Source organism: Hypomesus transpacificus, chromosome 9 (genome assembly GCF_021917145.1).
Source record: "Hypomesus transpacificus isolate Combined female chromosome 9, fHypTra1, whole genome shotgun sequence".
Lineage (NCBI taxonomy): Eukaryota > Metazoa > Chordata > Actinopteri > Osmeriformes > Osmeridae > Hypomesus > Hypomesus transpacificus.
In genome coordinates, this window is record NC_061068.1 from 9483532 (window position 1) to 9506445 (window position 22914).

General features: G+C 41.6%; 2 protein-coding genes across 3 annotated transcripts; both read right to left on the minus strand.

The window, feature by feature from the left end:
• Positions 1–689: 689 nt before the first annotated feature.
• On the minus strand, positions 690–6147 carry pa2g4a (proliferation-associated 2G4, a). Its single transcript, XM_047024600.1, has 13 exons — positions 5949–6147; positions 4850–4978; positions 4455–4560; positions 3614–3683; positions 3404–3496; positions 3202–3265; positions 3001–3079; positions 2814–2892; positions 2566–2699; positions 2373–2467; positions 2152–2279; positions 1936–1989; positions 690–1819 (listed from the first exon to the last, which is right to left on the minus strand). The coding sequence occupies exons 1-13, from the start codon at positions 6028–6030 to the stop codon at positions 1757–1759; spliced, it is 1176 nt and encodes a 391-aa protein (XP_046880556.1). The 5' UTR covers positions 6031–6147; the 3' UTR covers positions 690–1756.
• A 347-nt stretch (positions 6148–6494) lies between these two features.
• erbb3a (erb-b2 receptor tyrosine kinase 3a) lies at positions 6495–20764 on the minus strand. Of its 2 annotated transcripts, XM_047024598.1 has the most exons (29): positions 20434–20764; positions 16513–16670; positions 15930–16116; positions 15284–15409; positions 15053–15115; positions 14823–14941; positions 14436–14577; positions 14165–14278; positions 13930–14047; positions 13735–13808; positions 13535–13625; positions 13123–13140; positions 12390–12607; positions 12087–12219; positions 11888–11981; positions 11383–11537; positions 11237–11290; positions 10972–11113; positions 10746–10865; positions 10452–10550; positions 10168–10353; positions 9919–10074; positions 9552–9627; positions 9127–9273; positions 8876–8973; positions 8582–8767; positions 8387–8446; positions 8011–8281; positions 6495–7760 (listed from the first exon to the last, which is right to left on the minus strand). In XM_047024598.1, exons 1-29 carry the CDS (start codon positions 20513–20515, stop codon positions 6901–6903), a joined length of 4347 nt encoding a protein of 1448 aa, XP_046880554.1. In that variant the 5' UTR covers positions 20516–20764; the 3' UTR covers positions 6495–6900. The 2 variants fall into 2 exon arrangements, with proteins under 2 accessions (XP_046880554.1, XP_046880555.1); XM_047024599.1 differs by lacking the exon at positions 13123–13140.
• Positions 20765–22914: the final 2150 nt, after the last annotated feature.

Genomic DNA, 22914 nt, shown 5'->3' on the forward strand with positions numbered 1-22914 from the left:
GGGCCACAATTTAGCCACCTAAACGATTCAGAACTTGGTTCAGAGCTTATAACCGACTGCAATCCAATTGAGGATGCCATTTAAAGTTTCTTTCAAGACAAGCCTAAATCAGAAAACATTGGAAAAGGGCATTCCCACACGTTTGTTTCCTGGCTAACTAGAGCTAGCTCTAAATGGTTGACGTTATTGAAACAGGGGCGACGTTGTTAATAACATTTCTGATATGGGTCATCTCACCTTGGCTCTCATCTTGTGGAGATGTGTCTGCAATAGAGAATGAAGTCAAGTTAGTCAAATGAATGGATGGGTACAAATAATCTAAGATACAATTGGATTCAAAAGAGGTGTATTCGTCTTGTTTCTTACCGCTAAAGCGAGGACACCAACTGAAAGAGGATGTGACGACAAAAACAGTGGCTTTTTATACAAAAGTTGACGTCATATTCAATAGCCCAACGCTAAGCTCAACGGGATAGGTAGGCCAATTGTGGACTGTAGGCTAAGAGTGCAGCGCTGTCACCATTGTAATACTTGAACTACCGATTCATGTCCAAGATAATAAAAATAGATTTTAGATAGTACTTACCAACACCAGACATATTACCTGGTGTTAGTTGTTTTTATCATTGATCAAGCAATGTAGGCCTAATATATGAGCATGAGTTAGCACAAATGAGAGAAAGCCCTTATGAATATAAATGTAATCGATTTATTTCATTTTATAAAAGCCCAACAGCAAAACAGATATAAATCAAGAAGCTCAGGGTTGGGGGACACAGACGATCTGGACTCTTCTCATTCAGATCTTGTCAGATTGTAAAGCACTTTTTACATGTGCTGACTTTAATTTGACTTTGTTTCCTTCAGCTGCATTCTTTATGTCATCAACATCGACTCATCAGATGAGAACACGCAGGACCATTTAAATAGTAGATAAGGTTTTCCCCCTAAATCCATAATGTAATTTAATCTTTACAGATAAACTTTAAACTGTAAAAGTATTTTAAAGGGATTTCAAATACATTTGGTTAATATCTGATGGCAGTAGGTGTAGCAGTGTTCCAAAAGGGAGGCTGGGTGTTGGTTCTGGAATTCTGTAGACTAAATGATACTCCACATAAAGTGAATTATAGTGAATTATATGCAATCATTAATAACATCTTCCATTAACAACACTGCCATATCAAGCGTCTAATACATTTTGAACCCATATATAACTGGCAAGACATTGTGAACAATTTAGCCAAAACAATATTTCTTAACAGTTTGTTTTTACCATTTTAATTTAGAAAGTTCATAACATATTACCTATGTAGCAAGATTTTCAGTCAGGTGCATAACCCAACAGTAAGGTGTAAAAACACATTTAAAAAAAAAAGTTAATAATCCAAAACATGTTTCCCCATTTTTCATTCCAGTTACAGTATCAATGGTCAGAGCAGATAAACTCTGTGGAAAAGTAAAGTTGTTTACTTAGATGTGAGGCTTTAACTTTGTGAATGTTTGTGTTTGGACTTGAGAATCCCCAGAACGGCATAGAACACCAACAAATGTGTATTCCACAAGTTTGGTGCATCCAATAAAAGATCATAATTTGATCCATCAGATTTATTTTGTGGGCTCAAAACCAGAAAAACATATGGGGACAAAAAAAACATGACAATTGGCAAATATGTAATTTCCTTTCCTAATTATAAATGTTCTGTTATTTGGGGTGTTGGTATGAGTTTGCGTGTTTCCCAAAGACAGGTAGAATCTACTCTGCAGCCTCAGTCTCCTCAGTCGGCTGTCCAGTAGCTGTCTCAACTGTCTTGGAGGCCTGGAGGAGATAGGAGGAAGTAGATGAGAACATGCAGAACAACAAAAAAAGATATTATTTTCTTATTAATAGTAATAGTGTAGATAATAATAGTATTCAGGAAAAACAAAACTAACCTTCTTTTTCTTCTTCTTCTGTGTTTTGCGACTTGCTGAGCTCTGTAGTAGAGTCTAGAGGGCAAAAAATTACTTGTCATGTCTCAAAGTACTACAAGTCATGGAGTAATATTTGTGTTATTTATGTAGCGCAACAGTTTATTTGATCAATAGATTGCGCCCCTTGTGCATTCCAGCAGTCCTGAATGTTGAATGTGTGTAGGCAGGCGGTCTTACCATGAGTTCAGCATCCTGCACCTCGTGCTCTGACTTGTAGAGCTCAGGCTCAAAGGGTCCATTGGTGATTCTATGTGGGCCATTGGCCATCAGCAGCACTGTGAACTTAAACTGAGCCACACACTCTCCTGAGAGAGAAAGAACAAGACTGTCAGAACAAGAAAGTGGGAAAGGCCATGCATCCAGACACTGTGCAGGAGGGGAGAGAGCGCGAGACATACCTTCCTTGTCATTGAGCACGCTGAAAGGCTGTAGTAGCTCATGTTTGGCACACTCCACCACACCCAGACGGGCCTTAGCTTCATCCTCAAATGCCCTGAGGTCAGGAGAACAGGAGAGCTTAAACATGAAACTTGCAGACAAAAAAAGCATTTGCATGGTGCAAAGGAGAAACAGAGTGATGTCATACTATACCTTAGGGTGAAAGGCATGGTGTCAAAACGTCGTTCCACCTCACTAAAGAACATGCGGGAGGTCTTCATCTTCAGTCCATACTGCTTGCTGGGGTCCCTCTTATATATAGTTGTCCTCTGTCCTCCATCCCTGGCCTGGAAAGATGAGGGGGAATAAGTAAGATTTTCTAGTAGAAATTAATTTTCTTAAAAAAACATTTCTGGTCAGGAATTTCTAAGAAAAGAAGGTAACCTGATCTTAACACTCACTTTTCCTTCTCCAGTACTGATCAGCACATCAACAGCATATACCTCATGCACCTCAAACTCTGCCTTCTCGTGGTCCTTTCTGTCAATAGACGGTAATTGATAGTCATTGACACCAAGATGTTAAAGACAAAAAACCTATTCTTCTAAACTAGTCAGCCTATCGTCTACATAAAAAGTAACATCTTACCTTTGCTGGTCTGTGGGGTTCTGAATGATAGTTTTCTCTCCATCGATGACATGTTGTTTTAGCTGGTGAGACAGCATACCTTCAACAGAAATTTAAGAGAAATCATAATTTTAAAACTAAAATTGCTTGAACTCAAAGGAAAGTTTGACTCAATTTCCTCTATTTAGCAACCAACTTTCTATTACAACCTCTGAGTCTCACCCTCGATTGGTGAACATTTGAATGACTGGGCAATCTTGTTCCAAGCCTCTGTCACCTGAGAGTTCTGAGAAAACGATAAGAATAAAACTGACATTGAATGAAAACCAAGTGTATTCATCAACCAAACTTGAAGAACTGGAATTACTCCGTTGTGTGTACAGTTTTGGTTAGGTGTGAAACACTAGTGAAAGGGGGATGCTACCTGGTTGCCAGGTTTGACCAGGCGCAGAGCAGCTTCTGCACAAAGGTGAGCTGCTTTGATCACATCTGCTTTACGGCCTGTAACTGGAGTCTCCTAAAGTGGAGAAAGGGGGGGGGGGGGCAGAAGACAGGCCAGTGAAAACTTGTTACACACAGAGGGACTTCAAAATGACAATTTCTACAGATAATTTTTTCCCTCCCAAGAACATACCTTAGTGGCTCCAATAACAAAGCTATGAGCAACATTGGCAATGAAGCCGTCAATATGGACGCCAAGGTCACTAAAAAAAATGAAGAAAAAGGTAGACACAGAAACTTGATATTTGGGATGAATAAAAGCTAAAGTGGGTAACACTTTCTCAGACCATCACAGTTGGGAACATCTTTGTGCTTAAGGACAATATTGGTTCATTTAATTTATAAATATCAATCACATTAAGCATACAAAAGGTGATCTGCATACAGTTCTAGTTGGAAAAAGCATTTACCTAGTAATAGGAACATGCCAAAGGGATATACCAAAGGGTGAAAGTTGTTGATGAGTCATGATACCCTACACATACTAGCAGGCACTCATAAGGAAATTGCTTGGCAGTACCACAGATAATTCCACTACTGTTCAGATGTAGAACTTATTTAACAACATTTCTTTAGACATTACATTTATTTGATACAAGACATGACTGGGATGATCAACATAGAGACAAAGACACAATGGCAAGCCAACAAGTAAGATGAAACGGCTATCTATCTACATGCATGTTAGGTTCAGAGGCTATAGTGAAACCATCATTACAATTATGCCAAGTCAATAGGACTGATACAAGTAGACTTGGAATGCAAATACATTTTAACATGTCAAACCTTAATTGTCGTTTGCCACCATACACAGGGAGACAGGAGCTAATGCTTTAAACATCAGGAAGAAAACCCTTCAGACCCCTGATAACGCCACAAGAGAGAGACGAGCAAGACACAGAAACACACACTTGGGAGATTGGAGACACAAAGGACATAGGGGGAGGAATGTTACTATGGATGGAGGTGCCTACATTTTTACCAGATCCCCATCTTTAAGTGTGTAGTCAGGATCACTCTTCAGGGGAGAGAAGTGGCAAACACAGTTATTGACTGAGACGCTGGTGGGGAAGGCAATGCCTGGAAGAGGGAAGAAAGAACCACCAAATCTTCATTTGGATATCAGCCACTTAGTGTGCATGTGTGTGTGAGAGAGATCTACCAACATTTCCCACTAGTACTTTCAGACACCTAAGCAAAGTTCATGCCCCCTCTGAATGTGTTACAATTCTACATCCAGATGATAACTGAACTGGTTCATGAGTGAAGCCCTGATGTGACCTACAAGAGTCCTTGCAAACAGTCTTATCTCTCTCTCTCGTTATGAGCCCCATGTACTTCTCTCCTTGTCATGGCCCATGCCCCTCACCTTTCTTTATGTCTTTCTCCTTCTTAAAGACCTTCCCAGTCTCTGCCATGATATGGGCATCCCCCTTCACACACAGGCTGAGGACCGACACCCCTACTGTGGCTGCCTCCATCACCATTCGTAGAGCCTCTGGGGTAATTGTGAGATAGAACAATAAGACAAGAAATAATATCATATATTATCCACAATAATGGCCCCGCAGTTAGGTTTACGTCTATGTTTCTGGTAATGTCGGCACGTATACAACATGCTGGGACTACCTTTGAAAGTTACTACACGCTTATTTAACTCTAGTTAACTGCAAGTTAAGACAACGTTGGAATGTGGAAAGATGTGTTCAGTCCATTTTGTTTTTATTTGTCATTGTCAACTATTACCGAAGAAATACATTTAGTTCGCAGCTTAATTGCCCCAGACCCGAGTCCTGGGTTTTTATAAATCAGGAGGCATTTGTCATTGGATTAACTTATTATTTTCGCGGTTACTGCAGCGGGTCTAATAACTGTTATAGTTCAGGAAAAGTTTAAATGAAAACAAAAAACGTTGCAAGTCGCTCCTTGAAGTTGAGCGGTTGTGAGTTACCGTAAGTTTCAATGGAAGGAAGACTTGGTGCTAGTCTTGGTGTAAACCAGCTCATTTAAACAGAGGAAGTTTGCTACCTAGCTAGCCAGCTAACTAGCCAGCTAACTAACATGGCTACAGTAGCTAACAGCTCAGGGCCACATACAGCGGGAATAGCTATTGATACTACCGGAATAGTACAGTACAAGCTTGCTATAAACTGGATCAAATTAGAGGATTGCTTCATTGTTAGATACCAAGTGTTAAGTGGGCTTCATTAGTTTTGGTTTTATATCAATTTCCATTTACTCTTAGCAGGTTACTGATTTGAGACTGGCATTTCAAAGCAAAGCACATGGCTGCTCGATTGAGGTGACAGATAACTTAGCGTAGCTAGCTAGCAATCTACCAGTTATCTAGCTAGCTAGCTAGCTAGCTAGCAAGCTAGCAAGCTAACTACAAGCTGGTGGTGGTGCACGGCGCGACAGGCCAAGCATGTCACCTCATTCTTGTCACACACATTGCTACGATAACTTACGGTTGGCGATGTCACCTCCCATTTTATACTTGGTGACTACCAAATCTTCGGCGATAGTTTGCTCTTGTTCGTCATCAGACATTTTAACGGCGGATTTCTTTACAACTCAATGTGTTAAGTAACCCAACAGACACACTCCCAAGCTCCTAACTGTCCGATCTCTGGTCGTCAGGTCTAAACCCACTAAGCCAGCCCCTTCTCCGCACATCCACCCACTTCAATGCTACGTAAAAATTGCGTCACAAAATTATAAACCGCCAAAATGCAGTTGCGCTAGTGAATCCGTAATAGTTTCATTCTTTACCATTTCCCCTAAGACTATGTCCTCACATAGTCGCACAATTAGGATTTGTGTATACACCAAACGTTCGTATTTACCCTTTTATGACCGACAGAGACAGAATGGATACATGTACTTGTGTGCTTTGAGATTAGTCCACCCATACCTAGACTACTCAAATAATAGCCAGCTAAAAGCTTATGTAATAGCAGCCTACTCTTTCCAGCATGGAAATGCTGAGGATAGGATCAAACGCTCAATTTCCATCATATTGAAAGACCTTTATTTTGTCTGAAACAAAAACAATATAATGTAAGATGAATGATTATGTAAGTCATGAATAAAATGTATGAAAAAAGACAGTTGTTCAAAGAAATTTTGTTCTTACGTAATGCACTACAAATACAACAAAACTTATATTTATAGTGGCATAGGCTACTCTGCACTCAGTCCCTTTATTGGTTGTACAGTTTGAATACCAGAGTTGGCACAAAAAACACACAATGGAAATGTAAACGCATAACAGACACATCATTTATAAAAAAAAGTGACACACAGATGCAACATTACTTTCATTCACTATATTTGGATTGCTTGCATTTGTCTTGTTCCTTCATTATTTTCATAGAAATGCCACAGCTACAGACATGCTTCTTATCTCTTACTCTAGCCTCACGTGCGCAATGCATTGGGCTTTAAGAACAATCTGCTGTGCCAGTAGTCTGGATTGTCAAAAGACTGATCTCCACCACCAGGCTCCCCAACCCCAGCACGCACTTTCACGTAGGTCCCAACCCCAGGGTGCTGAGTCCCCTGCCCACCAAAGGCACCCTCCTCTTCTCCCTGCATGTTTTGGTACTCGACTGAGTTCCCAGCTCCAAGGACCGCCATGGAGTCCATCTCCTCGTACGCATAATCCTCCTCCTCATCCTCTCCTTGCAGCCTCAATCCATCCCTGCCACGAAGAGCCTGATGCAGTCTGGGCTGGCAGTTAGTGTACTGATAGTCATTCTCTACATATTCATTTTCTATAACCTCTTTCTTAACTTTACGTCTAACTTTCAGACGCTCCTCTGCCATTTCCCTGGGTTGAGGGACATCTGGACTTAGGAGGTCGTTGGTTTCTGTTTCAACACTTCTAATGTCCATGTACTCATATTCAACCTCACCAGAACCCTGCTCTTCGATGTTGTCTGAATCACAACTGTCTTCTGTACTCTGGTTATCATCATTTTTGGTTTGACCATCACTGGCCTGACAACCAGATGTACGGTTACCTGTGCACTCTGTGCCTAGTGGTGTTAATGAAGAGCCTGGTCTCTTATTCATCTTTAACCACTGTGAGCCATCTTTAAGATGACTAGGATGTTGTGTGGTTGAGAGAGATATCATGCATCCTTGTTTGTTCATATACTCATATTCTTCACTGGCACTGTCTGGGTCCTCTAATAGTCCTGATGAGTGCTGAGGTAACCTGGACAATTTTCTCTCGTGAGGCAAGGTGACTTGAGAGGTGGAGAGTAGTAGGCTTTCTGGAATAATAATTACAGAGGTTTGGATGAGTTATATGAAAAGGGACATTAAATGTTTTCATATACTTGCCATCTACACCCATATTATATTGGTGTAGGCCCTACTTGTAAGCAAGTTAGTTACACTGGCTCAGAATAATTGAGACATACTGTACATATATAAAAAATATATATTTGTGTTATTATTTACAATACATATATTATACACTCATTTATCTTTAGGAAAACCATATGTAGGCTCTGTAAGTACCTCTCTCAGGGCTGTCTCCTAGACCAGGGAGTACATATCCATTGTGATCCTCCTCCCCCTCTGTATCTGGGGAGAAGGTCTCTGGCGGCCCCCCTGACATGCTGTCTCTCTGGGACATGTAGGCACTGTCTTCTCGATGTCGCTTCCTCCTGAGGCTGCCAGCTAATGAGACATCCTCGCTCATCTCTAGCTCCACCACAGTGCCCCGGCCCTCAGAGCTCTCAGACACGGTGCGAGCAGAGTTAAGGCGAGAACGCGATGGCCACATGTACTGGATACAAGAATAGAAAGATACTTATGTGTATGTAATGCTAGACATTTGAGTAAAACATCAATAGGATACCCGGTGGTTAACAGATAAAGATGAGAGACCAACCTGTCCTGGATTTTCAACACCTGGGGTCATGGGCAGGTACCCTGCCATGCTGGAAGTCCCCTTAAGAATAAAACAGAATGGGATGGATTAGGGACATGGATATCTGGTAATCTGTTTATAACATACCCCATATGTATCTATATACATATTGTATAGATAGAATGCGATGAAGTGATATAATGGCCCTTCACCCACCCTGTGGCTATCCATTCTGGAGAGGCGAGGGAGACTCTTGGACTGTGACATGTAGTGAGGAGGCGTGGCCATGCCAGATTCCAGCCCCTCTTCATCCAAGCCTTGTAGCTCTCCATGCAGGTCGCCTAGCTCTGGTCCCCGCTGCTGTGCCTCATCCAGACCTGTCTCTGACAAGCTGCAGTCCCCCTGGTGGTGATAAATAGCAACCATAAATGGCTCATATAGAATTAACACATCCATTAACCTTGTAAATGAGACAATCACAATTTTTTAAAATGTATTTCTCAAACCTACCTTGATTACCAGGTAACGGGGTGGGTCTCTTGCCATTCTGGTGAATTCATTGGCCAACTCCTTAAAGGTTGGACGGACATTCTCATCAATCATCCAACCTAAGAAGGAGAAAAAGAGACCAAGGACAATGTGAGAATGTATAAATACCAGTTATTGAACGTGAAAATGAGTGTAGATATATTGTATCATTCTCGAATGCTAGTCTGAGGGCTGGATAGAGGAATTGAGGATTAGGGAGTATGGTTCCTCACACTTGACCATGACCATATAGACGTCTATGGTGCAGATATGGGGCTGGGACAGACGTTCGCCCTTTTCCAGCAGATCTGGTACTTCCTGTGGACGCATTGTCGTGTAGGGCTCAGCCCCATAAGACATCATCTCCCACACGGTCACACCTGCAAGGAAGAAAGGGGGGAGTCAGATGGCTGAGCGGTGAGGGAGTCGGGCTAGTAATCAGAAGGTTGCCGGATCGATTCCCCGCCGCGCCACATGATGTTGTGTCCTTGGGCAAGGCACTTCACCCTACTTGCCTCGGGGGGGAATGTCCCTGTACTTACTGTAAGTCGCTCTGGATAAGAGCGTCTGCCAAATGACTAAATGTAAATGTCAACATGAAGTGTGTTCTTTTTAAGTTGCAATCATGATAGCTCAACTGTCATGCATTTAGGCTCACCATAGCTCCAGACATCACTCTGATGTGTGTATCTGCGGAATAAGATGCTTTCCAGAGCCATCCACTTGATAGGTGCCTGTGGTCGGAGAAGAAAGTATGTCAGTATGCTCTCTTTCAGAGAAGACAAAAAAGTCAATGTTTTTGTTTTTTAAAAGGGGGGCATTCTGAACCACTGACGAGCACCACTCACAACATATTATATAAAAGTAACTGATGAAGTTACTGATAGGACAATAAGGTTTTCCTTGTGGACGGTACCACTCAGGACCAGAATCATCAAAGGTGTCATTTGAGCACGGCTAATATCAATGAGGACTCTCTGGTAACAGTATGTTTGCCTACAGGGAGTAGCCATTTCAATACAAACCTTGGACTCATTGTAAAAGTACTTCTTGTCGTCAGGGTAGAGCAAGTCTGCAATGCCGTAATCAGAGATCTGGACGATAAAGTCATTCTTCAGAAGCACGTTCCTGGCTGCCAGGTTCCTATGGACCATCCTGTGTTCTTCCAGGTAATACATACCCTGTAGGGGGAGAGATAGATGACACGTCACAAATACCATTCATATACACACATGAATTCGACGACATACAGATACACACAGAAGATGTCTCACCTTGGCTATCTGCACACACCAATTGAGTAACCTCTGAGGGTTAAGACTGTCTTTTTGATGCCTGATGTGCTCCAATAAGGATCCCTGTGTGCTGAGCTGGGTGACAAGCTGCATACTGGCACCTGGACAGATGCCCAGGAGCCGGACCACATGAGCATGGTCTAGACTGCCCATTGCCAACATATGCTGCAGGTGTTACAAGGGATCATCAGTATACACATTCACTGATGTGTGTACACAATATTTGTGAAAATATATCTGGTACAATGTGTTGGTTCTCTCACATCAGTGATTTCATGGAAGGCCTGTCGGCCCGTGCGATCATGAATAGTCTTGATGGCAACTGGGAGCTTCACTGAGTCTCCCTCTGGCATCCATACCCCCTGAGAGAGGTGGAGAAACCGACCGAGAACAAGAGAGAGGGATAAGCACACACTGTAGTGACAAAGGAGTAAGTCAAAGCTCTCATGCCTCTACATTCAACACTGGAGATTAATAGTAGTGAGGATATTGAATAGGTTTGCACAAAAAATCAAGACACAGATTACTAACATCTTCCCGGTTTGGTTATGCCATACCTTGTGGACAGAGCCAAACACTCCAGTTCCCAGCGGTTTGATTTTACGGAGCTCTGTGATCTTCAGGATACGAGCGTGAACTTTGACTCCTTTATCACTGGGATCCAACGGCTCGAAACTCTGAACACACACACACACACACAGAGAGAAAACATGTTAGCGCATGTGCACTGTCATTTTACAGTACTGATTCAGAAGCTCACACCCACTCTTCTCTCTGACTCACCTCTCCACTTGCCATGTATCTCCTCATAGCTCTCTTGCGGCGGATAGCAAGGCTGCGGCGGTACAGAACACTCATGATGAAGATTGAGGTGGCAACAAAGCACACTAATATCACCCCCAAAACGATGCCTGTCGTGGCTTGGCTGGATGGAAACACAGTGGGAGAAATGTCAGTCTATGAGGTTTTTAACATGAAAGGTTTTGGTTCCTGGGTTCTCCTTTTATTATAAAGGAAGAGATATTGATAATCTTGCACAAACCCTCACCTTGAGGTAGATCTGTCAGACTCCAGACAGTCCTCAATGCCTGGGCCTAAGCACCTAGATGTACAGAGCGCAAAATAGTTTAACACACACACAGTCAGGAAGACAGACAAACACACACGCACAAGCATAATGACATCATCTCTCACCCCTGGGTACAGTTGAGGTGGCAGGGTTCACATTGGCGTTGATAGTTTGGGTATTTAAAGATGAGCCCCTTCTCTGACATCACCCCCTCAGGACACAAGGACACACAGTGAGGACCGTCCTTCAGACTGGCACACACAACACACTCATCTGCACCCTGAAGAAAGAGGGGGGAGAAAAAAAACATACAGTAATGCACAGAATGTCTACAACATATTTTAAAATGTAATTTTGTGACACCACTAGGTGGCAGTGGTGTACAAAGAGCTTGATGGACGGAAGTCGTGGAAGTGTGACTTGTCTTATAACAAGGGCATAGGTTTGTTTTCAAATGTGGGTGGGACAGCTTTTTTTGGAACTGCGGATGCGGGTGTGAAATACAATTTTCTTCATAAAAAGTAGGTGGCAGATTTGTCCTTTTCAAAAAGTGTTTACATAACATGTTTAATGAAACCTATGCCCTTGTCTTATAGACATGAGAAGAAAGGTTGGTGGTGGAGGACATACCGGGCCTGTACAGGTGGGTTGTCCTGTCTGGACCTCACACTCAGAGTGACAGGACATGCACTCGCCATCTTCACTAGCAAACTCACGTCCATCTCTGGGATGACGGAGAAAAGGTTACAGCACAAAAACAAAAACACACACTCACACATTTAATGTATATATTATGTACTTTCTGCCTGATGAAGGGAACACTACTGACCCTGATAGAAATGTGCACATTGGGACGCATGTGCCTCCTCGGCTGTATTTCTGACAGGAGAGACACTGGTCGGGTCCAGGACCCCAACATCCCTCAGAAGAACACAAGGTGTCACACACGTGGCCCTCTGCAACTACACACATGGAATACATCAAACATTATGACAGGCTGTGAACATTATGTCAACATTTAATGTATCAATAAAAACAAAAATACATACTGCATGACACATTTCGTACGTTTTATACATGACACACACACACGCACACACACACACACACACACTGCCCCCCCCTTCATTACCACAGCGGTCCTGTGGTTGGTTTTCCTTGATGTCGATGGTCTTGTGGCGGCGCTGGGGCCGAGAGCTGCTGCTGAAGAGGCGTGTCCAGTTGACTGTGTCATGGTAACACAACTGACTGTTTCCTGTGATGTAGACACCGCCGTCGTTGATCTTGCGTAGCGAGCGCAGCCCCAGGGAGGTCAGGGTAGGGATCCTCATCACCAACAGTGAGTAACCCCTGAGCACGAAGAGGAGTAGGGTAGGGGTTACCATGGCAACGTGACGGCAGGAATAAAGACGGGCCAGAGGGGTCAGGAAACAGCCAATTCAAACAGAGTTCAAAGGATTCAGATCCGCACAATTATGATGGAAAGGAAGACAATTGCACAATCCATCACCAAAATGAAATCATTGTATTTGTTCATTCATAATGTGATGAAAGCGTAAACACAGTCCAGCTGCTCCACAACCATCCCATACTCCCTCATTGTCCTATATAGTGACCATATTAAGAGACAGACATGAAAATATTTTTTTCTTCAGGAATGTGTTGAACACAGTAAAGGGTCAGCAAAGTGTTATGAGTTGTGTGTGTTTTGGTTTTTGTGTTGAAAACTATAAAAGACAAGTACATATTTAATTTAAAAAAACGAAGGTTAAAGGTCAGCAATAGATTGTTTTGGTTAAAAGGTATTCTGATTATCAATAACAGGAACCAGGAAGCCAAGTGCAACACATGACACACTACTGTACCTTCTAGAGCTCACGCCTCTAATGTAGCCAACAGGAGGAAGACAGAGGGAGCCATGAGAGGGGGGACAGGAGAGGTGATACAACATGACAATAAGACACGGACATGCATGTCAAGGACATGTGATATGTATGGAGTGATACAACATGACAATAAGACACAGGACATGCATGTCAAGGACATGTGATATGTATGGGGTGATACAACATGACAATAAGACACAGGACATGCATGTCAAGGACATGTGATATGTATGGAGTGCTACAACATGACAATACGACACAGGACATGCATGTCAAGGTTTAGTCTACACTGCAACGCAAAAGAAAAAAGCTAAGTTATTGGTCCAAGTGACGTGCAATAGGAAAAACTTCAGTTCTAAATAATAAGGATATAAGTCAAATAATTGGTTACCTGTAGAGCGTTCTTCCTTGTATGGTTGCCAGGTTGGAGAACACAGACAGGTCAGACATACTTTCAGGCCATGACTGAATACTCAAAATATCTGGGAATTGGAGATGTGATATAAGATTAAAAAAGGGCATAAACATCTTGGAACTTACTGGAACTAAGACTTTCCAACGAGCCACACATGCATACAGACTCACACATACCTGTGATCTCTCTCACTGTTTTAAAGATTTTCAGTTTCTCTGGATCCAGAGCTGAGATGTTGTTGTAAGCATCACTTTACCCCAAAAAAAGAAATTTTGGACAGGGAGTAAGATTTGAGTGACAAGAAGACGGTAATATAGTACCTTTGGAGGGAGTCAATTTACAACTTTGATTCTGTCACTACAGTTTCTTACCCTTTGATTCCGGTAACCAGGAAATGTAGGCTACCCTGAATCTTGGTGCAGTTAATGAAGCTGTCAATATTCAGAGAGTCCACTGTCTGTCTGTTGGCTGTGCCTGTACCACGACAAGCTAAAGGAAAAGTGGAGAGGGCAGGGGGAGGAGAGGAAAGAACAATATATCTGTCAATAGGATTGTTATTGGGGCCAATGAGTGAGGAATTGTTACATATGAGTATGTGTAAGATACCTTTAGGACAGAGGCCTCCACAAGGCTCACATCTCTTCACTCCTTTCTTCTCCACCTCCATCTTATTAAGGGGGCAGCTGCTGACACAGGAGCTCCCATCTACCACAAAGTTGGCTGTGAGGAAAACAGAGGAGTGAAAAGAATAAGAACCCTTTAGATAACAAATTAAAGCTACAGTGAAATAGAGAACAAAACAGGCTTATAAACTTGAGGTTTGAGATACGAGTTGTGATGGTGTGTAGTGGGTGAGGTAGTCTGTCTGAGAACTTACGGGGACACTGGGCTACACATATGGAGCCGTATTGATACTTGGCACTAGGGTTGTCCTCCACTTTAAAGGTGTGCTTGTTATAGATAAGGGTCTGGGGACACTGGGGTACACAGGAGCCGGAGTTGTTGAAGTTTCTACAAGCCTGAAGGGAAAATAATTTACATTTACATTTATTCATTTAGCAGACACTTTTATCCAAAGCGACTTCCAAGAAAGAGCTTTACAAAAGGGCATAGGTCACTGATCATAACAACGAGATAACATGACAAAACATTGCGGGTAGCCAAAACATGAAGCATACATTGTGAATTGTACTGATAACATACAGTAGCTCACATATTTAGATGTGTTTGTGTATGTGTTTATAATGCACCATAGCAGACTCACAAAGCAGTCTGTATCCAGGGGCCCAGTGCACCCTCCTGCACACTCCATATGACAGCACTCACTGGGGCTTCTACCGAAACAGCGGCCGTTACATTGGGGGGCACACACTGTCTTGGTCACTGAAAAAAAAGATGCCTGTTAAAACAGTTGCACTTAAAACTGATGATAAAGTGCAAGTACAGTACTTACATCAAGAAGGTGTTGTTGTGAGAGCATTATGAGAGACTTACATATTTGGCAGGTTTCATTGCCGGACCCCCAGCAAGGGCCCCCACACTCCTCATCACAAGATGCTGAAATAGAAGACGAAGTTTGAAATAATTTTTACAACTAAAGCTGGTCTCCTTCACTAAAGTTTCAATAAAGGTAACATTCTTCAAAAGTACCTTTACTCTAGATGTTCATAAAAGAAATATTGGTATTGAGTCCCAGGTCTAGCCAGCATTAACTACTGTCCTCACCTATGGGTCCATTATCATTAATTATGACCTCTGAAGCTCCATCCTTCACTATGTCCAGCCAGTTCACCTGAGGGGAGTAGCTAAGGAATTTATTCTGGATGATCTGGACGCCTCCCTCCAGTATTTCTGTGGAGGTAACGAACACATACAATCACAACCACACACACCAACACATACACAGAAGACGTACGAAAACTACAGTTAAAAGTGGCAGGCAATGATATTCACTGAAACATGGCAGAACATGTGTATGGAAAACAGATCAATATCTGGTGTGAAAAAAAGGCCTTCAGTTTAAATTTGAACTGACAGTTGATACACGTTATGGAACATTGCAAGGACTTCCCATTAGGAATTTGCTCACACCTGACGCACTCGTGTGTGCTCTTCTACAAAGGAACGGCTTCCTAGAGGGTGTGTTGAGCTATGTGGGTGTGGAAGTGCCAACAGTTAACCTCCAACTGCCCTGGCAGGCTCTCATTCTGTCCAGCCTCCCACACACAAGCACATACTTACTATGACTAACATACTGCCAGTCAAGTCAGAGTGGGAGGCCTTTAGTAACATACTGTTTATCATGTCATAACAACAATTGCTTGTTGTTTTAATGTGTGTGTGTTTGTATGCGCCTTTAAAGTGCGTTTACCTGTGAGGTGCGTGAGCCCCAGTTCCTGCAGCCCGTACTGGCCGTCCTTCTGGTAATTGACAAGGACTGCGAGGGCAAAGCGCTCCTCATACAGAGTGGTACCTCTGATGACTCTGAGCTGGTCCAAGGGCAGCCGTTGGAATTGGTTAATAGCTATTAGAATGTAGCCTGTCACTTCCCTGATAGACTGTGGGGGAGATGGGAGAAATAATTAAAAGTGAGTATATAGAGATATAGAAGATTACACTAAGACAAGTCTGTTATTTTTGTATGTCAGCAAACCTCAATAATTTTTTATAATGTATCGAAAAGCTTGTTACCAGTATTGTGTATGATAAGCTAGCTACTCAGTCACAGTTGGTTAACACCTTGGTTTAGTCATGGCAGTGCACTATGGCAGGGCAACAATGTGGTGGGATGAGGGACTTGATTGTGTTCACTAGACAATGACATCACTCTCTAGAAACAGTAATAACAGGCCTGTTTTGGTCCACCAACTTGGGCCTGAAACTGTTGGTCTGAGAAAGGTTGGTACTGCATAAGTAGCCATTACTGCACAGCTATTTCTTGCACACACGCTCACCTTCAGAAAGGAGATGTCTCGCCAGTGTTCCATCATGGTGATCTCCAGGTTGCCCATGACAATCTCGCAACCAGTGTACATCTCCTTCATTAGTTTGTATTGCATTTCAGAACTTCCTGTCACACTCAGGGCATTTTGAGTGCCAGTACATATCACCACTATGGAGAAAAAATACAGTTATTTTGTTATCAAATTAATCAATAATTCCAAGACCAATGTCAATGTTAAATTCCCTGTGGCATTTCTGTACACAACTAACATTGCTGCCAGTTTTAATTGCTAATCGTTGTGTCTTGTTCTTAATTGCTTGGACTACTAGTCAGTACTGAGGCAAATTATGTGCTTTATGTAATATCCAGTGAAAGAGTACAGGGCAGGCCTTTCTCTGCGGCGAACATACTAGGCCTTGTTTACAGACATTTACAGAGTTCAGTCATTCAATGTCACTTAAACAGAGACTGCTTTGCTATTCAAATCTCAACCAGATGTCAGCAGGGAGACAGAAGAAGAGATAGAGAGAGAGAGAGAGAGAGAGAGAGAGAGAGAGAGAGAGAGAGAGAGAGAGAGAGAGAGAGAGAGAGAGAGAGAGAGAGAGAGAAAGAGAGAGAGAGAGAGAGAGAGACGGAGAAGATGAGGGAGAATCTGTTTTCGAATCCATTTTAAATGTTAAGTGTGTGTTTGTCACAAGGAACAGTCAGTTGGTAAGGAAAAACAATCAGTGAAACCAGAGCAGGTGATTCTCCAGAGAGCCTGGCTGTGCATGATAACAGTTCAAGGTGCAGGTTAAAATGCCATAAAGTCCAGATAGCAGCCACTTTATTGTATGTGTGAGGCAGGAGATAGGGTCACAGGTGTTGTTAGTGCCACACTGAGGAATGTGAACATCGACATTGATCCTAACCCACATCTCAGGGCTTTGGCTACGTGTCGGAGCTCATGGTACATTCCTGAGCACTTGTTGGCTTCCACTGGCTTGCATGAGAAGATATCGGTGCTCTTATCCATGATTAAGCATGTTACAAAGCAATTGTGCTCTGAAGTGTACTGTACATTGACCAATACATTTTTTTATCACAGCCCCACCTAGGCTAAGTACTGGGCGCAGCCAGTTATCAGTAGATGGCTGGAGCTGTTGACAGTAAATGTCTTGAGGTGCCTCTTGAGAAATAGTCCTGGACATTTGTACCTGTATAAGGTATACTCCAATAGATTAAAATGTGTTGCAAGCACAATGGACGCACAGACAAGATCCAAGGCAATGTTGCATTTTCGAAACTTCCCCCAAAGGAATGGGCACATTCTGCATTACGAAGAAGACACCCCAACCCCCCCCCCCCCCACACACACACACACACACACACACATACACATACCCAACACACAGAGACACAGCTAAATACATGAGTAACATACAACACTGCAGCTGCAGAAGTTAAGAATCTCAATAGGATGAGTGGGTTCCCCCTCTCAAAGAGGTACTTTCAGTGTTTGCAGATGGATAACACAGGGGGAGAGAAAGGGGTGGAGTTCATATAATGCACTCTCACATACAAAGTCACACACATACACACACACACACACAATGGCCCCATTTTGAAAGGGCGCTAAAACAAGTCTTGTAGTACATCAAGATTCTTGCCCAAGCCCGCCCTCTCTTCTTTTCTCTCTAATTTATTTCTCTCTCAAAATCTCAAACACATACGGTCAACAGACTGACTTTAATTCTTAGACTTGTTTAATTCTCACTTGTTTGAATCTCAGAGTTGTTTAAATCTGACTCATCATCACTCTTTGTTCTTTCTCCGTCTGAGTGTCTCGTTTTGTGTCGTGTATATGAAGTCACAGCTTCAAATGCAATAGGGTGTAACCTAACACACATTAAAACATTAAGCAGTAGCCAGAGGACCAGGGTCAGGTTTAGCTGTCATTTTATTCTGCTGTTTCCAAGGTTTCCAGACTCAAAAAAGAGAAGTGAAAAGAAAAGAGAGGGAAAAATAAGAAAAGAGGGAGGAGGACATAAACAAGTTCAATAAAGCCATAGCAGTGGAGAGTGAGGTAAACTGAAACTTGGCACAGTACACCAAGAGATTACTGCATACCTCTCTAACTCTCTCTCACACACACAAACATCAACAAACATACAGAGACATGCAGAGATATATGCACACCGACACCTCTGTATAACATCTATACATTACAACATCAAATTGTTTAATCTTGTTGCACAGAAATGTGTGGATGTTTACAACGCTACAATACCTGCTTCACCAACCGGAAAGACTACGTGTTTCAACAATGGGAAACAGGAGTTACACAAGAGTTGTAAAGTAGTAAAGAAACAAGTAGTAAACACCACAACATTGTCTCTGGAAATGACCGCTTTGTACATTAGTTCTTTGTAGAAGTGAAAAACAACCCAATCACAGTCCTTCACGTTCAATCAACTACCAGATGTATAGGGACTAGTTTGAAGGGTCCTCAAATCAGAGCATGCCTAAGGTCTGAATTATATTAGCTACGTAAGACAATCTGGTTGAAAAGGAAATACCCTGTACAGTGAATATTTGAAATGAGAGAAAGAGAGAGCGAGAAAGAGTTTTAGAAGATATAACATTTTTAGGAGACGAGATATAGTGTAACTAAGCCAAGTGTGAGATAAGGTAAGCTTTTATGTCGTACCAATTGTCCTTATCTCTCAACCTCATGGTGTAATAACACTGGTCTTGCAATCTAGATACAACCAACCCTGTGCCCTGTCCCTAATTCTAAACAGACTGCAAGGCCACCAACAGAGATGACTACATGAGTAAAGAGGGCAGGAGTAAAGAGTGTTACTTATCAAATAAATTAGGTCAGAAACCCATCATTGTTCTAAACTATAACACCTTCTGACAACTGTTTATGAGCATGTTTTAGGTATTATTTTGTAAATAATACCTAAAACGTAAACGCGGAATTGTTCTAAACTAGGGGGCATTATAATTGTGCAGTATATGTGATGGATCAAAATCCCAAATCATTGTACTGCTATGAGGTCATAGGTTCAGACACTGAATCTATTTACCTCAGTGTATTTCCCTGAACTGATGCCAAGGGCTCTGTCACCTGAAATCAGCCCCCTTCCTGACCTGTTTCTGACATTGTTTACCTGTAGTGAAGTGCACCACCTTATTTACCTACTGCCAGACAATGCAACTTTCATGGAGCCAAAGTTCAGCTTGTATTCACCACCCAGACAGATTCCAAGCACAATATCTCAATCCCTCTACACACATAAATACACATACACTGATTTATTTGGGTTTTGCTGCAGAGATTGCAACTGCCAATGCTCTGGAGACCAGTTCAAGTGCATTAAGAGAAAAAGGCACGAAAAACCTTAAAACTATGTCTCAGCATGTTCTAGGAAGGAACTCCTTTTTTGTTTGCTAGTTATATAGCAGTGAGCATAGTTAGTGTGGACACAATAGAATCACAGACAATTGAGACAAACATAGCCAAGCAGCACGCAGAGTACTGAGAGAAGCAGTTGAGTCACTGAAAACAGGTTCTCCACCAATCAAACTGGTTCTGTCTCTAGGGTCTGAATGACAGCACCCCTGATTTCATTGTGAGACAGAATGTAAAAGCCTTTTGAAGTTGTTTTGCACCTCACAAAACAGATGTGTGCGACTTGACTGACACATTAATTATTGTGTTATTATGAATTAAACAGTGACAGTAATCGTTAACACATTTATTTTATCCCCAACTTCCATGCTCGTCATTCATTTGGGGTTTAAGTCCATTTGTCCATACTACTCTTCTTAAATTGACTGTTAGATCTGAGTTTAGTTACATCTGGATCCAGGGGGTAATTTATGAAGTACACTGGGCATATACATTGAACTAAATCAATTATCTAAACACTTCTGGACCTACCTTCCTGGGTCTGAGCACCGGAAGACGGGAGAAACAATGGTAGGGCGACGCATAGGGTGAGCACCTGCCGGAGTACAAGCATCCTTAATCCAAACACTGGTCCTGTTTACCAAACATAACGAACTGAAGAAAATACCGGAGGACCTTTTTCTTCTTATTTGTTCAGTTAGTTCAGTTATTGAAATAAATCAATTTAACTATCACTAAGTATATGTCCTCATATCTCAACAACAGAGGCGTTTCAACTATTCTCAACAAAAAAAATATCAACGTGCAGTCTCTGAGTGTAACGAGCCTATGCTTCTACGCAAATGTAAATGGTTACGAGTAGGCTTGTCACACTCAATGGAATCTCACAACTTCTTCGATGAGTAAAACCATAGTCACTGATTGGCGAGATGTGTAACCAATCAGAGGCAGAAGCGACTCGTTTGAGTTGCATGGACTACTTTAATCATTTAAAATACAGATTTGATCAGATGGATGTAGATATTAAATAATAGAAACAAGTTGATTTGTCAATTTGACAATTAAGCATTCCACAATATATCGTGTATGTAGACAACACTAAAATCATCAGATCTTTGTTATGTTCATCTGAAAAGCTTAATTACTGGATATTTGTTTCAACATGCTACAATCAATAAGCTGTATAACTGTCTAATCAACAGCTTTGACATGGTTTTGGCTTCCTAACTCCTTGTAGAGTCCTTGTCTGGGGGAGAAAGCTGTCGGACCACCATTGACAATCTGCCGGTTTTGAGCCTACATAGCTGACAACCACCGCCGTTCACCATGAAGGGCCGTATTGTACCCCGGTATCAGCAACTGGTTTTAATCACTCTTTCTTTGAAGGGTGCTGGACCAGAAAAATCACAATGGCCACATTGTCCACTGGTCAATTTGACTTTTCAACCCCTACAAACGCGCGTACAGAGGGGGCAAACAAAAAAACATTCTCTAATTTGCGTCACTGAAAACTATAGTCACATTTTATATAACATATTTTATTGTTATACGCAATGATAATATAATGGATCATTATTTAATCCACGTCAAAATAAAGCTCTTGTGATGAACAGAAGTGTAATAAACTATTCTTTGTAAAAAATATATATATATTGCAAAATTCACAATCCAATGAGAATCATATTTTGACACTTGATTTTCCTTGTTTACTCATAGGTCTATACAGTCCAGAAAAAGCAAGAAAGAGAAACTAACTGTGGTAGAGCATGAAAGCAGGACAAGAAGTACGTTGTTTGAGTTGAGACTAATTTCTGGTTTGGCAAGACAAAGAACAACATCTCCCCTTGTTGTCTTGTACCTTGAGCTTATGGAAACAGTCTGTATGAGTCAGTAAGCCAACCAGAAGGCTTCCTTGGAACTTGCTCTTCCTGTACTTCCTGTCTGTGCATGTGTGTCTGTGTTTAAGTGTGCAACACTTAAACACAGAATGCATTTCTTGGCAAAAAAACTTGAACCTTGACACTATCTAATTCATAGCATTATAATATACATGATTGAACATCCTTTATATACCTTATATATAATACAAAATTACAAATACCAATAAAATATTATAACTAAAGATTACACAAGGAAGTATCTATGTATATCTCCTGGATCTCCTGAGAGAGGGAGCATATATTTTGAGAAGGTGAAGACTGACCTCTTCTGGTCAGCAAATACTGCCATCAGAACAGAAAAATTCTAAGAAACTAAACATTCCTTTCAGTAATTTGATAATAATATTCACACAAAGCTAAATGAACAGGTCATACTGAAAAGTGGTTTTATTTTCAACACAGCAGGTTCATCCTGTTTCATTTCCTTATGCCACACAGACTTAATCTGTTGCCCATGTCAGCACGGACCACTGAGTGAGGCCATCACCCTTTTTAGTTAGACAACACACTGGTACAGAGAAGTTCATATATGCTTCATTAATGGTATGTTGTCTTGCATTGATTATCGTTTTAGTTCGCGTACACAGTCTAAACCATTAAAGACTTTGACCCCAATGCATATACTGGATGAAAACTTAGCAATAACGCTCATCAAACACAGGACCCAAAATAAGTATTTTTCACTGTGGATCAAAAAGTGTAATTTTCTAAAGAAGAGCATAGAGAAAGACAAGATAGAGAAAAAACATTTACAAAAAACTTGAATCTTCATAAACTTGGCTGACCTGCTTACCAACTTTATATAGGAACACAATTCTTAACATTACTAAATATAAGGCCACAAAACTCAAACAATTCAACAAAAGTTGCAAAGTTGGCACTGAATGTAAATACCGGAGTGTTTTATTTGAAAGGTTGATAGTGTACTTTGTACTGACCCCATAACAGTGTCCATGTCCACACATAAACACTGTTTTGACGGTAACATCTGAAGTTTGCTGGTATTAGTGGTAGAAGGATGGCTTTACTGCAGTTTGACAGAGTCATGTCTTGCTGTGCTGATAAATCTTTA